The sequence below is a fragment of the Oreochromis niloticus genome, linkage group LG22, assembly GCF_001858045.2.
Source record: "Oreochromis niloticus isolate F11D_XX linkage group LG22, O_niloticus_UMD_NMBU, whole genome shotgun sequence".
In the NCBI taxonomy this organism is placed as follows: Eukaryota; Metazoa; Chordata; class Actinopteri; order Cichliformes; family Cichlidae; genus Oreochromis; species Oreochromis niloticus.
Genome location: NC_031985.2, coordinates 22124092 through 22139508, shown reverse-complemented (window position 1 = coordinate 22139508; position 15417 = coordinate 22124092). Strand labels below are relative to the sequence as shown.

At 42.4% G+C, this 15417-nt stretch overlaps 1 protein-coding gene across 1 annotated transcript; it reads left to right on the top strand.

The window, feature by feature from the left end:
* Positions 1-674: 674 nt before the first annotated feature.
* Positions 675-12992, top strand: fkbp9 (FKBP prolyl isomerase 9). Its single transcript, XM_003444052.4, has 10 exons — positions 675-1075; positions 1797-1942; positions 3499-3688; positions 3768-3913; positions 4734-4923; positions 7825-7970; positions 8294-8483; positions 10945-11090; positions 11674-11837; positions 11917-12992. The coding sequence occupies exons 1-10, from the start codon at positions 690-692 to the stop codon at positions 12094-12096; spliced, it is 1884 nt and encodes a 627-aa protein (XP_003444100.2). The 5' UTR covers positions 675-689; the 3' UTR covers positions 12097-12992.
* Positions 12993-15417: the final 2425 nt, after the last annotated feature.

Below are 15417 nucleotides of genomic sequence, written 5' to 3'. Positions count from 1 at the left end.
TAACTTTTATTAGGGAAAGCATGAATTCAACAAGAGTGTATTTTACCCAAAGGGCATTTTGGGGTATTTTACCGTCTGCTTTACGTTTTTAAAATATTTTTTTCACATTTAAAGCTTGAACCTCTTTCTTCCCTAATTGAACCCCCGGTGAGATTGTCCCCCCTCCACCTCTTCTCCTCCCACTGCCACGTAGAAACATTCCTCCTCTGTCTGCCTCCCCTCCAAAAGCCTGAACACCACCAACATAACTCTATCTGTGTGTAAAGTCAGCAGCAATCGTTATGCGTACTGCTCATTCTTACACTTTGACTATAAATCGGAGGCGTAGCCAGATATGCAGATTATTGCTTTTTTTATGGATCCAGGTGGATGTGTCCGCATCTGTTTGGAGACCCCAATGTTTCCACGTTGACACATAACTCGGGCAGCACTGCGCAAGAGCAATGCGCGGTGCCCCAACTATCTCATTCAATTGCAAAGGGCGTTAAGTCAGCTGGAGCGAAACACGGAAGTAATACGTCACTGTGTCAAAATAAGAGTCTAATTTTCTACTCCAATATTGTGTGTTTTTTGCTTGTGTGGCACAGAGATATTCGATCACACGTTTCAACCTCTTGTATTTTGGTTTTATTAACAATGCGTCACAGTTAGACGAAGGGTCAAAGTTTTACTTGTAATATTCAAACCGGATGTGGTGCGGCTTTTTCTCTGGCTTGACACGTGATCAGTCCTACGCTGGAACCAGGGGCAGGACTTGTGTCCAAATCGGAGTAGAGGAAATCAAAGCACCGGGGGACAGGGACTCCGCGGGCACACAAGCAGTACGTACCCACAGTTACCTCCATAGTCTCAAAGCTTTCTCCTCGATCACAATGATCAAGTGCGCGCAGGGGGTGTTGTATCTCTCGGTTCTGGTGACGTTCGCCGCCTGCAACGCTCCTCCGGTACCGTTAGACGACATCCTCATTGAGAAAACCTCCGTGCCAGAGCAGTGTGTGCGCGCGGTCAAAGTGGGAGATTTTGTCAGGTATCACTACATCGGCACGTTTCCAGACGGCAACAAGTTCGACTCCAGGTGAGTATCTCACATCTGCATTATTTCCCTCTCACTTTAGCACCTTTGCATTTAGAAGACCGGCTGCACGGTCCGAGCAGCGTGCGCGATGCGTAAAAGTGCGCGTTTAGTGGTTCGCCCCTGTGAGCCACGCAGGCAACCAGACAGCCTGAGCTCTGGTGCTTAATCTCAGGGTCCAAAACTGTTTTTGTGTCGTCTTAAAAACAGACGGTAACAGGGATTACACAGGACCCCGATCTGAGAGATAATTTAACCGTTAAACTAGTTTTGGTTTTATGCAGAGCTTCTTCCATGACCTTTAAAGTCCCCCGAACTCCACTTTGCAAACCACTGACAGTGAAAATATCTTGCACAGTGGTCAGCTGGGCAGACACCCAAAGCCCCAGATACACTGTCACATTTGATTTACTGCACAATGGATTTCAAACTTTTCTAGAGTACAGCATAAACTATGATGGACGCTGCAGAATAAGATAACACCGTGGCCCAGTTTTAGTGAGAAATACACTTACATTTTTGCATAAGAGTCTTTATGTTAAATCTTTAGAAATAAAAGGCTGTTAAGATGTTTAAAAATGAAAAAGAAAGGCAGTCACTTTAAAAACCTGAAGTCATTGCCTCAAAGGAAATGTGATTAAAGCCAGGGAATAAAACGATTCATGTTACACAGCAACATCCTCATAGATAATTCCTTGACAGTCTGTTTTTGTTCATGTTTTAGTTATGACCGTGGCAGCACATACAATGTCTTTGTTGGCAAGAAGCAGCTGATTGAAGGGATGGACAAAGCTCTCGTGGGAATGTGTATCAACGAGAGAAGACTGGTGAAGATCCCACCTCAACTCGCTTATGGAAAACAAGGCTACGGTGCGTATGTCTGAATGCGTGCCAAACTCATATCAGCACATCGCTCTGTCCCATATGACTGATTGTTTGGAACGAGAACAAAACTTCTGTGCCCAAACTCTGGGAAGTTAGGGCATAGACTGGTGTTTATCCCTCTGTAGTTACTATAAATATATCTCTGGCAGAGCTAATCATAACAAAGAGAGATCTTGGTGGGATATTTGCAGGAGCACAAGGCGGAGAAGTTACAGTCTTTGATGAACGCTCTGACTTTTGTTCTGTTGGAGTCAGTGGAAGCAAAGAGGAAGTGGGCTGCTCCTAAGCATCCATGTTGAATGATGTCAGAGGGGCATCACAGACCAGGAAGCAGACCAGAGGAAGCCGCTGTGGATTTTCAGCTGTGAATGTTACTGCATCAGCTGCAAGCAGATACACTGTCACGTCATCAGTGTGTGTGGAAATGAAAAAAACCTGGGCCGTTGTTCAGAAATCAGGGTGTTTGTGTGAGAAAATGCATATATTGTGGGAGTCGCAGGATGTGAAGCTATGTTTACAAGAAGAGAGAGGTGTGTATATGTGAGAAAGAGAGCATGAAATATTTCTATCCCATTATCTAATGGGAGAGAGAGAGAGAAAGAGTGGGCATGTGCAGACAGGTAAAGGCTGAGGCTGTGTCCTCTACCGCCGCCTGTTTTAGAGGGATCAAACAAGGAAAAAGAAAACAGAGCGGTGAGATAGACGGACCGCTCTGAAGTGGTAGAGGGAAAATTTTGCCAGAAGAGACTGCCAACTCATCAGTAGTAAAATCACAATGGCTACCACACACTGAGGCCCTCCACCTCCTCCCCCTGTCCCCTTACCTTCGCCTTCTTCACTTTACATCCACATCTTCTGTCTGCTCGTGGAGCTTCTGTGAAACAGTAGAAGAGTATGGAAGCTTATTTCTGCCACTGAAAAAAAAACAAAAAACATTTTTGCCATTCATAACTCAAAATTTCAACTTACTAACTCAAACTCATGAAAAAATGACTTGAAATATTGAGTTATTAGTCAAAAATTTTAGATAATAACACGAAATTTTGAGTTATGGATGACAAAACTAGATTTTCTAGATTATAAACTGCAGGTACAGTTTATACCTGCAGTTTATAACGTGCAGAGAACACTCACATTTACACACATATTATATACACTCACCACTCAATTTATTAGGTACACCTTGCTAGTACTAGGTTGGACCATCTTGTGGCGCCAGAGCTGCCTAAATTTTTTGAGGCATAAAGTCAACAATGTGCTGGAAACATTTCTGAGAGACTTTGGTCCATATTGACATGATAACATCACAAAGCTGCTGCAGATTTGTTGGCTACGCATCCACGATGTGAATGTCCAGTTTAACTTAACTAAAAATTTCAGCTACAGGAAAGAAATCAAATCAAAAGGAAGGTTAAAACACTTAAAAATGAACAATATCAGGATTTCCTGTAAAAGGTCAGAAAAACCAGTATCGATTGTTTATTTAATCCAGATATCTCACTGCAGAGTTTAAGAATCACCTGCCGTTCGTTCCTCCACAGGTGACATCATCCCTCCTGACTCCATCCTCCACTTTGACGTCCTGCTCCTCGATGTGTGGAACCCCGAGGATGGCGTCCAGATAAACACTTACCACACGCCCTCCGTCTGCTCCAGAAAGGTGGAAGTGTCTGATTACGTCCGCTACCACTATAACGGCACCCTGCTGGACGGGACCCTCTTTGATTCCAGGTTTGTCTTGCACAAGCTGTCATTCATGCATCAATCCACCTCCACACTTACAGCCTGTTTTCGCCACTCTCTGCTGCAGCCACACCCGCATGCGGACCTATGACACTTACGTCGGGATCGGCTGGCTGATCGCCGGTATGGATCAGGGTCTTCTGGGAATGTGTGTTGGAGAGAGGCGCATCATCACTATGCCCCCATCGCTTGGATATGGAGAGAATGGAGATGGTGAGTTTTGATGTGATTAGTTCCTTAAAGTCTTCTATCAGACTGGCGACCTGTCTATGGTGTACCCCGTCTCCTGCTCTATGACAGCTGGGATAAGCAGTCAAGAAAATAGATGGATGGATTTCTAGTTTCTTCAAGTTTTACTACAAGCATTAGAAATTAGAAATTAGAAATTAGTTTGACAAAATTACATTATTAAATGGGAATAGAACTTGTATATGTTTAGCTGCATAAATTATATAGTTTTGCCTCTTTCATCCCTTTATGTGCAATAACCCCGGCGATTGATACACCATTAGGATTAGTTTTCGTGTGTTACTGTTTAGGCTCAAATCGAATGAACCCTTTGAAGGCCCGCAGTGATATAAAATAATAATAACTCCCCTCAAATGTCTTTAACTAAAGGTAATGAGCCTGTTTTGAAAATGTAAGTATACACATTTGTGTAAAAACGTATGGAGTAAAAGTACAAAGCTGCCAGAAAAATAACTATTTAAGCAAAGTACAGGTAACCTGAAAAATGCTACTTAAGTACAGTAACTGAGCATTTGTATTTATATTTTCTGTCGCTTTACAAGAGTGATAAAAATTAAAAAAAGAAAAGTAGACAGTAAAAGTAAGACTGACACTGTTTAAGGGTAAGAAAACCCGCTTACTCAGACTCTATCATTAACAAGCACAAACAGTATTACTAAGAAGGCTCCCGTGCTCTCATGTTCGCATCACATTATCGTGATCAGATTTGCTGAAAGTTTGGGAATAGCAACCTGAGCCCAGAAAAATAGAGTTTAGCTTCTTCATCATCTTCTTCTCTCCTCAGGCAGTGACATCCCAGGACAGGCCTCCCTGGTGTTTGATGTTGTCCTGTTGGACCTCCACAATCCCAGAGACGGGATCACAGTGACTAACCAAGTGGTGCCCGAGTCCTGCACGAGGAAGACCGTTTCTGGAGACTATGTGCGTTACCACTACAACGGCAGCCTTCTGGATGGGACATTTTTCGATTCTAGGTATGTATTCATCATAGAGGGAAACGTGTTCTCGTTTATTGCCCGCTGTTTCTCAAGTAACCTCACGGTGGCAGCATTTCTCTGGAGACACAAAGATGCAGGACAGAGGAATCGAAACTTAAACTTCAAGTAGAAACTTCCTGCACATCTATGTCACATAACTTTTTTGCTTTTAAAATCACTCTTCTTGTGGTGTTTCTTGTGGATTTGAAAAAGCCTCATTTAGAGCGGCATTGCTTGTATGCTAAATTTAGAACCACAAAGGACACAAATAAGAGATTATAGAGGCAGAAACAAATTTGATTTGAAAAATCAAAACAAAAAACAAGAAAGGTGTAGTTTAGTTTTCTGAAGAAAGATGTCATATTTAAGATAAGATTTCATCATTCATCATCATCATTTCATCTATCACGTCAAGTACATGTGCCCAGCACCTTGATGAATCTGTGCCACAAAGAAATAACACGGTTCTGATTGACGTGTACCACGTAATATTGCCAGTGAATGCAAGACAAAACACTAAAGGAAAAAAGAAACACATTTGCACTCATATCTGATTTGCACTCTGCGCATTTCTTTGGTATCTGCGTCATATGACGCAGAGTTATTCAAGGTAATCAAACAAATGCACAAACAAATGCACGCTATTAAACCAGTTGTTGGTTGCAGCTTACGCCCAGTGGTTTTGAGGGTAAGATTGTTTCCTGCTGTTGTGCTTTATGCAGACGTATTTACTGTAACAGGTGTGATATTGAATGCATCAACACCAAATGAGCTGACGTTGCATTTTAACTTCTGGGTAGTCTCACAGCTAAGTGTCTTTATCCTTATTCCACACAGCTAGAAGCTACCACACTGTGTCCATCACAATAAAACCAGTAAATCTGGTATTGTTCATTTACCTTCAGTCTAAGGTAATGCACATAAACATTCAGCATCTTGAGAGAGAGGCTCTTCAGTCCTTGGAGGTTTTGCAGATGCTGAATAAGAACATTCCCTTTAGCAGCTTCTTTCAAAACAAAGGAGAGTTGATTTTAGACGCAGCCGTATTTTTTTTTAGCTTGTTTAGTATTTATTTGTGTGTGTGAATTACATTTACACCCAGACTGCAGGAAACCAATAAGCGGGTAATGAGTCACTCCTGAATTCAGTCATCCGAATCGTGAGTTAATAAGGACTTCAACATCTGTCTCTCTTAGACCCAAGACTGTTTATTTTGAGCATAACCATATTTGCATATACAGTGTGCTGAAATATCGTCCCCCTTAGGTCTACGTGGCAATGTGTGGTTCAACCGTGAATCAAAAATATATTTTACAAATTTAAAATACACAAATCTCAAAAACTACAAGTTTTACTCAAATCAAATTGATGTACGGACATCAACTGGGAGATTATTCCAGAGTCTAGTAGCGGCAATAGCAAAGGCACGGTCACCTCTGGCTTTTAAACGAGACCTTGGTTGACATCACCGTATTCAAAACACGTCAGTCATGTTTCCTCCTCAACGGCTAATCATAAACAAAAAACAAAAATAATCTTGCCAAAACAACCTCCTATGTCAGCTGCAAATGTCAAGGCGACCCGATCTGAAACCACTCGCTCCCTCTTTTTCCTGTCATGCAGTCATGCAGGAGCTGCGACATCTCCCCCACTTCCTCCTGAGCTCGCAGACAAAACCCCCACCCCGTCACTCCTCTACTTTTAAGCATACATCCTTCTGTGCCTATTACTCTTACTCTGCGTGATGATACAACATGTGTGCTCTATGTAATGCCTTATCTAACTTCCACCTGTGTACTTATCAGATTATGCTATAGTTTCTATCTTCCACCAGAGTGGAGGTCTAACTTTGTGTTCACTCTCTCCTCTCCCTCTGCTTCTCCTCATGTTGTGTGTGTGTATGAGTGTTTGTCTGTGCTAATCTGCACCCTCATTCTCCGTGTGTGTGTGTGTGTGTGTGTGTGTGTGTGTGTGTGTGTGTGTGTGTGTGTGTGTGTGAGTTTACACATATACCACCCATCCCGTGCTAAAATAACCTCTGACTAACTTATCCTCAGTCCCACACTAGAATAACCTTGGACATCTCGGACTACCATGACTACCGGTCATGGTAATCTCAGGAGCTTAGGGCACCGACTGTCTGCCACCTACAATGCTGGTGCCTCAATCTCCAGTCACACGATGGGGCAAGGCAAGGTTTCACAATGGTATCACACAAAACATCTCCTTTAATGACCCATGCCTTTTTCACACCTTGGCTCATGATTAATGGTGGGTCAACAACTCCTTTAAGGGACAACCCCCACTAGGGTTTAAATACCTGGGACTCTCACTGGTTTGTTTTGCAAATGAAGAAGCTTCTCAGATGCGAGATGAAACTTCTTCAAGAAAGTTAAAGAAGTCCAGTGGCTTTCTTTCCAAGCTTCTTAGACATAACCAGTACAAAATGTAAACATGGACAGCAGGGATTAAAGAGGAACTGTGATAATAACGCGTCATTATCTGTCTTATCCGTTAGTGTGCTTTGTTGCCTGTGTGTGTACAAGTCTGAACTAAGAGAGCAAAACTTACAAAATTTGGGTGACACTGGCGTGATCCGACAGCAGATTGGGTAGGGGGCATATCACAAAGGAGGAAATGAAATCCCTGGTTTGATTATCTGCTAGACAGATGTTTTTTGTGTGTGTGTTTACCTCTTTGTTCATTACCCTGTATCTCACATTCCCTGTATCTATAAAGGAAAACTGACATTTGCAATGTGATACCGCGTTTTTACCTCCTCCATATCGGCGTGCATCTGAAACTCAAGCTTAAGCTATGACTAACTTTATTATATGAGGGAAAAAACAAACTGTTTTCACCTTCAAAATTATTTTCCTAATATTTTCTTTTCCTCAGCTACTCTCGTAATCGTACCTATGACACATACGTGGGTCGAGGCTACGTGATCGCCGGCATGGATGAGGGCCTGATCGGAGTCTGCATTGGGGAGAGACGCACCATCACCATCCCCCCGCATCTCGGTTACGGAGAGGAGGGCACGGGTGTGTATGTGTGTAATGCTCAGATTCGTTGGCTCAGTGAGAGAAAGATCGTAAGAGTCATGAGCCATGAGATCAGAAGTGTTTGTTTTGCCATTTATCATGCGTTCTTCTTGTGGCAGAGAAAACAGAAGGTCTTCTGTAGCGACGGGACATAAACGTTAGTTTTTGAGAACATATTTGTACAAATGTGCACATTTTCCACTCAAGGTTCAATAAATAAAAAAAAAAAAAAGAAAAATTATGGATTCTTGTTTTGACTGAAATCAGAGGTAGATTCATCTCCTTTTTTTCCCTTTCCACATCTCTCTCTTTCTCTCTCTCAGGCACAAAGATCCCAGGCTCAGCTGTGCTGGTGTTCGACGTCCACATCATCGACTTCCACAACCCCACGGACAACACTGAGATCACCGTCACTTTCAAGCCAGACGAGTGTGACAGGCAAACTAAGAAGGGAGACTTTGTTAAATACCACTACAATGCCTCTCTGATGGACGGCACATCCATCGACTCCACGTAAGTAAAGCTTACGCAAAAAAAAGCACAAAAAAAAAAAGCTAACAGAGAAACTGAGACTTATTAGTGCAGAGTTGGGATTGAGCCAAATGGAGGCCTCAGTGTGACGGTGGGAGTTGAAAGGCCACCTTCTTCCAGACCACCTGCAGGAACGAAAGAATGGGGGGGTGTAGATCTACTGAGAGCTTAGTGGGGGGAGGGACGACACACAGTGAACCGTGTGTCTAAAAGTAGGCCACCCCACTCCACTGGTTGCTGTAGCTGTTTAAGCTTTATTCTAGGACGTTTGTTATTCCATAAGAATTGGTCGGAGAGCCTGTCAAATTAATGAAAATATTTTGATGGGATTTTTTGCGGGAGTGCTTGTAGCAAGTCATTGAATTTTGGAGCACAGTTCATGTTAATAATGTTAACTTTGCCCCAAAGGGTGAGAAACAGAGGGAACCATCTAATTATGTTGGTTCTGAACTTGTCCTATAGAGGTTCAAAATTAGCTTGAACTATGTTAGATAACAAAGGGGGAAAGTTATGCCCAAGTATTTAATACCTGTCTGAGGCCAGCTGAAATCCCCCGGCTGGAACAAGGTTTTGGGGCAGAGGGAGTGCTTCGGATTTTGACCAATTTACTCTATATCCTGATATATTAGAGAAGCGGTTAATAATTAAGAGATCAGGTAAAGAGTGTTGAAGCTGTGAAATCAGGACCAGAGCATCATCAGCATTTAGACAATTTTAAAAATTTGACTTAAAAACTTTAAGCAATGATCACAGAGTCTCTCAAGTTTTACTTGCAGCAAGAAATCAGAGGGTACAGAGTAAGACTAAAGCCTACAGCTCTCGGATGCCATTATAGCTGGAGTCACATCCTAAGTTACACAATTAGCCTTCCAAAATTGTGGAATTTTCCATGCATGTGCCGTCATGCCCAGGCATGCAATCTTATCTTTATTAGCCCCGACTCGGCCCCGTTTCAGGGTCAGTTATCTTTTCAACAGCAGTCTTCTTGCAAGTACATCATAATCAACTGATCTCATACAGACATAAGTCGAGCAACGGTTTAACACAATTTAAAAATGTCCTGTAATTAAGAGGGCAGCAATAGATGGCATGATAAGAACTATGACAGGGGTGACATGTAGTGGGTTGATAGCAGGTTAGTAAAGCTATTGCTAGGTTAAAAATTGGAGGTGAGATTCAACTCATCTTTAAGCAACTGTCGATTTTAGTTTTTATAATTCTGTTCAAAAGTAAAACATAAAAAAGGACCATTAGAGGAGAGCAGAACTCCCTGAAAACAATTTATTGAAATTCTACAAAAGTGCAGAGTCAGTGAATAAAAAGCGGAGGCATCCACCAGATGTCAACCAATAAGCACATAGACCCACCACAACAGACCAAAAACAGATTCAAGCTTCCCTGAGTCCTCACTTAAACAGAGACGAGTCATTCTCTGATTTTTGCGTCACCACCCTGACCAAAAACATGTATTATGTGCACAAAAGCTTCATAATGTAGCTATAATATGTAGCCAACAAGATTATTCATGGTAAACATGACTCTGTAACAGTTTCCTCCATGTCCAGCTTGCTGGTCTGGAGCAAAGCCACAAAGCCACAGCAAATTCACCCCAAGATCAGACCATGTAAAGCCCAAGAGCTACATCTCAGACTCTAAGGGGCTCAGTTAGCATGTTAAATAAGAGTACAGTTAGCTGTCAGGAGAAAGCCTCTTCTTTCTAAAGAGGTTCGCAAAGTTGGATCAGAGCAAACGACAAGACTTCAGGAGAAAATTTAGTTTGGACAGATTTGCATAGAAACAGCTTCAGGCAGACTGAAGAGAGGGTGTGTCAGATTTCAGCCTTCAGACAGACCGTTTAGCAAGTTTCCTCTTATAGATGTGCATTCAAGTGTGTGTAGGTGGTGGTGAAAGTTCCACTTTGTTCACGTTACGCATTTGAAAAAGAACATTGTCGTTCTACATGTGAACTTCCTTTTTTTTCCCTTTCTATTCCTCACGGCCACTGTAAACTCCTGGTTTAGTGTCCAGCTACCACAAAGATAACATTAAGTAGGGTCTCTTGAATGGTGAGCTCTTTGTCTGAGCTGTGAGCTCTTTATATAGTAATGATCCCCAGCAATGAGTTGAACAATTCTGATTAATGGTCTGCAGGGTCATGTCTCCTCGATGTTGGTTGGTTGAATCCACAATTGTGAGTCATCCTAGCAGCAGGTTTCCATTTGAAAAACTCTCTTAATGCTGTGGATTCAAACCCACACCGTTATCCTCTGGCCTGCTGAACTTAAGGAAATACACATTATGTTTACAACTTGAAAGTTTGACTTATTCTTAAACAAGAATAAATAAGAAAAACAGATCTCATGTGTATACACAGAAATGACGGAGATGCTTCCTTTAGCACGGCGACTAATATGCAGCTGTTTTATATGTTCATCTGTTTCAGGTACAATTATGGAAAGACATACAACATAGTCCTGGGAGCAAACCAGGTGGTCCCGGGGATGGAGGATGGACTCATGGACATGTGTGTAGGAGAGAGAAGACACCTTGTTATTCCTCCTCATCTGGGCTATGGGGAGAGGGGAGTCAGTGAGTCACGCACACACGCCCGCACACTCACACACACACTCAGAATGTGTGTTTCATTTTATTTAAAATGAAACAGTAACTTTCTACTTAGTGCACCTTTCTGATGGTGCAACACATGAAAGGTTTCTTTCAGTTTCCAGTCATAAAATAAAATTATTGTTAGTATTTACTTAGTTTTGCTGTCTAGCCTGGTCAGGGATGAAAAATCCACTTATCAGCAGATTTGGGAAATGCACTGAACCCCTATAGCTCATCCTGTGGGTGGTGGGTCCACAGAAAGGCAGACACACGAGGGTCTTTCTGGTACTGCCGGGCCTGCCCAGATAAGCAGGAGGAGTATAGGAGGGAGGATGGATGGCTTTAACATGAGAGTAGCATCAGTTCTCCTCATTTAACTAAAAGCATAACCGTATTTCCACATTTATCAAAAAATTCATTGAGCAAACAATGACTGTAAACTCCATTTAATAATTTTATAACTTGAGGTTAAAACACCCAGTGAGCAGTAGAGATAGTTCTCTCTTTTCAGCTAGTGTCTGAAATGAATCACAGTGATTTATTGAGCGTGTATTTGTGCGTCCAGCTGGTGAGGTTCCAGGCAGTGCCGTCCTGGTGTTTGACATCGAGCTGGTTGAAATGGAGGAAGGACTTCCTGAAGGCTACATGTTCATCTGGAACGACGAGGTGTCTCCAGACCTCTTCTCTGAGATGGACAAAAACAGCGACAAAGAGGTGGAGCCCTCTGAGGTATGTCATAAAGCTGCTCTTATCAAGATTTTCTCTTAACCATCGCCATTAATTTACCACCCCCTTTTTGTTTGCGCAGTTCACTGACTACATCATGCGGCAGGTGACCGAGGGTAAAGGTCGCCTGGCTCCTGGCTTTGATCCTTACCGCATCATTGACAACATGTTCTCCAACCAGGACCGCAACGGTGACGGAAAGATCACAGAGGCAGAGTTCAAACTTAAAGCGGATGAGGCTGCTGCCCACGACGAGCTATGACGTGCTTTATAGCACGAGGGTATAAGGCAAAGGGTCAGATAGTTGGGGAAATGGGGACTGATAGTAACTTTGTGGGTGGTAGAGTAGCTGCAGATGGGTTTGTATGTGTAAAGTGTGGAGGGGGAAATGGGCTGACAGAGATTTTGTGGACTTAGATGATAGAGTTAAAGGACATCTCGTCCATGAAGTGCCAATTGAGTCTGAGAAGAAATAACGAGTATGTAGGATTTAGAAAAAAATCATCTAATTTGAGGACTACGATGGAAATGAATGATTTTTTTAACCTCCTTTCTCATCAAAGGGTATAAAAGCACTCCTGTGTGAGAGAACAAACAAGTGCCTAGCTCTACTTTGTCTAGATTAAAAACTCTTTACAGACTTTTATTTTCTTATTTTCTACTCACTGTTTGTCCAAACTGTCTTGACAGGAGCACCGAGTTATTCGTAATTAACTGTGATACACTGTGATGGAAGAAAGGTTCTTACTAAGAGCTGCCGCTGTTTTTAAAAGTGAAAAATAATAGGGTTTTATTTCCTTTATTTACATTCAACACCTACCACTGTTTCACTTTTAAATGTCAGCCCACCTTTTGTGTTTTCCGCTGTTAAAATCATTCAGTCACCCTCCAGCTGTCAGGTCTGAAATCTCCGTTCCTTCACTCGTTTTTGGTCTACTGTTTGTTTACTTCGCCTGTTTCGGTCTTCTCTGGATGTCTGATGCGGTTTAGGAATTTGTGTGCAAGTGTGTGCAAGTGTGTGCATGTGTGTGCAAGAGCGAGACAGAGCTATGCAAATAGAGTTTTGTTTTCTATTACTTTTACATTCAGGAGAACACTAAGGTTTGATGTCGCCTGTATCAGCTGAAAATTTCATTCGATTAAATGACCTGGCCTAAATATAATGCTCACATTGTGTCTTCATTATCAGGTTGATGCCTACATGAGTGTGAGAACTCCTCCTTGTTTCCTAGTCACTCATCCTTGTTTGTTTAAGGGCAGGGCAGAGAGCGGTCACCCTGTAGTGGACACATACCTGGTGTCTCCTTTCACTACATGAAATTCCCCCTGCTCTTTTTCTGCTGCATTTCTGCAGACAGAGGCCTCTTTTTTTATCCTGCAAGCCCTATTTGTTATCCACAAGCCCCTTGGCAAATCTCAGAAAATTATTTTTCCACAACATCACCTTTTGGCTGGATCTGGCAGGACATGCACTGCTCTAAATGTACCTTTTACCCAGTATATGTGAAGGAAAAGCTTTTTATTATAGTCAGAAGAAGATTAGGTGGTCTAATGCCATACTCATCATTAAACATGATTAGAGAGGAAAAGTTGATTAGCACTTGTTGGCAGGGGTTTGCAGAGATTAAGTGTTAGGAAAATTCTCTTACCAAGTGAGAGGACACCACCAGAGTGAGATTAAAGATCTATATGGCAAACATAGTCCAAACAGACTCGAGATATCTTAGTCACAGTGGAAAAACAAATGTCACCCCATAGGTGAAAAAACCCTGAACCATTTAAACTGCTGTGAGCAGTCTGTGTAGCACTTTCATTTCCTCTGCAGATGCAGGGGAAATGCATCTAGACTAATTTAAGAAATCATTGGACCATTCAGCAACCTTTAACACCCAAAGAGCCATTTGGACCCGGTTTCTACAAAAAAGAAAACACTGGGAGCTGCAAATACTTTTTGACATCTAAAATGAAGATAACACTGTGTATATTGTTTTTTTATTTACCTTTATGCTTTGCATAAACAACTATAGTGTGTTGCTTATTTGAATTTAAATTTTCCATGTAGCAAACAAAAACTGTTGTGAGCTGTCATCTTTATATTGCCTTTGAGCTTTCGGAGTGTAGCGGAGCCTTGACCTGTATTTAAAAAATAATTGGAAAAAAGCACTATGCTCCTAAAAAATTAAAAATAAATATTTGCAAAATATCTGCATAATATTTATTTTACCTGGTTAATGTGTGTTGCAGGGCGTGGCCCGCAGTGCCGCTGCAGGAGAGGCAGACGCACCTGAGCTTCATCTGCAATCACGCCTCGCCACTTAAAGTCTGTGCTCTCTCTACTGTTGTTTGTATGTGTCGGGTGTCGTGTTTCTTAGGCAAGCATCCAAGCGACACTTTGTAGAGCCACTCAAACTCAAACTTTATTATTTACTTCCTGTCGCAGAACCCCTGCTCACAGTAAAACAGGTTATACTCAAACAGATTACACCACATCCTCCTTTCGCTGAAAACATCAAACTTACAAGAACATTTACTGCATATAAGAAAGCTGTACTCTTTTTTTCTCTTAGAACCTTTTATAGAAATTTTCCTTTCTCCTCACCCTTTTCCTTTACTTTTAAACCCATGTCTTTTTTTGTTTTGTTCTGTTTTCACAAGTCCAGTCTTTGTGTTTTTTTGACAACCCTGCCAGCCCTCGTTCTGACAGGACCTGGGTCAGCTGTCTTAGGAGTCAGAGCTGTAGGCGCCGATGGGTTTGAAGCAGGCAGGGCGTTCTCTGTTGGACTGACTGGCGTACTTGGGGTTTGTAACTTTGGTGTGACATCTGGCAATGGCTAGAGGTGATGCCTATTTCTCCCGATGGCTCCTGAAGGGGTCTCTACAATATACGAGCGGGGTGTGGAGTGAGAGGAGAAGACAGTCCCTTCACGCCTAGTGTCTGTAATCCGCACCGGTTGTCCCGATGAGAGTGGAGGAAGTTCTGTCACACGATGTCTCCCCTTTTGTACGCAGCACTGTCCTTCATCACTCTCTCTCTCGCTTTTGTCAACACTGCAGCCTTGTTGGGCAGGCTGGGATTGAGCAAAGAAGGAAGCTGGGGAACTGGCGTGCGTAGTCTTTGTCCCATTAGTAGTTGCGCTGGGCTATATCCATTAGCCAATGGGGTTGCCCTGTAAGCTAGAAGTGCAAGATATGGGTCTTTTGCTTTCTTTAGTAGTCTTTTCACAGTTTGGACATGACGCTCAGCCTCACCCTTGCTTTGTGCAAATCTTGGACTGCTTGTTATATGCCTGAACCCATAGGCTGCTGCGAAGTCTTTGAACTGTTGGCTTGAAAACTGAGGTCCATTGTCGCTGTAGAGAAGCTCTGGAATCCCATGTCTGAAAAAGATTGACTTTAGATGCACTATAACATCATCCAATCTTGTGGGAGTCAGTTTGGCTATTTCCACAAATTCAGAGTAGTAGTCCACCAGAAGTACATAGTTGCTGTTGTTAAACGTAAGAAGGTCTGCTCCAACCTTTTGCCATGGTCTCTCAGGTAGTTCGCTTGGCATTAAAGGTTCCACTGGGTTGGTACGCTCTTT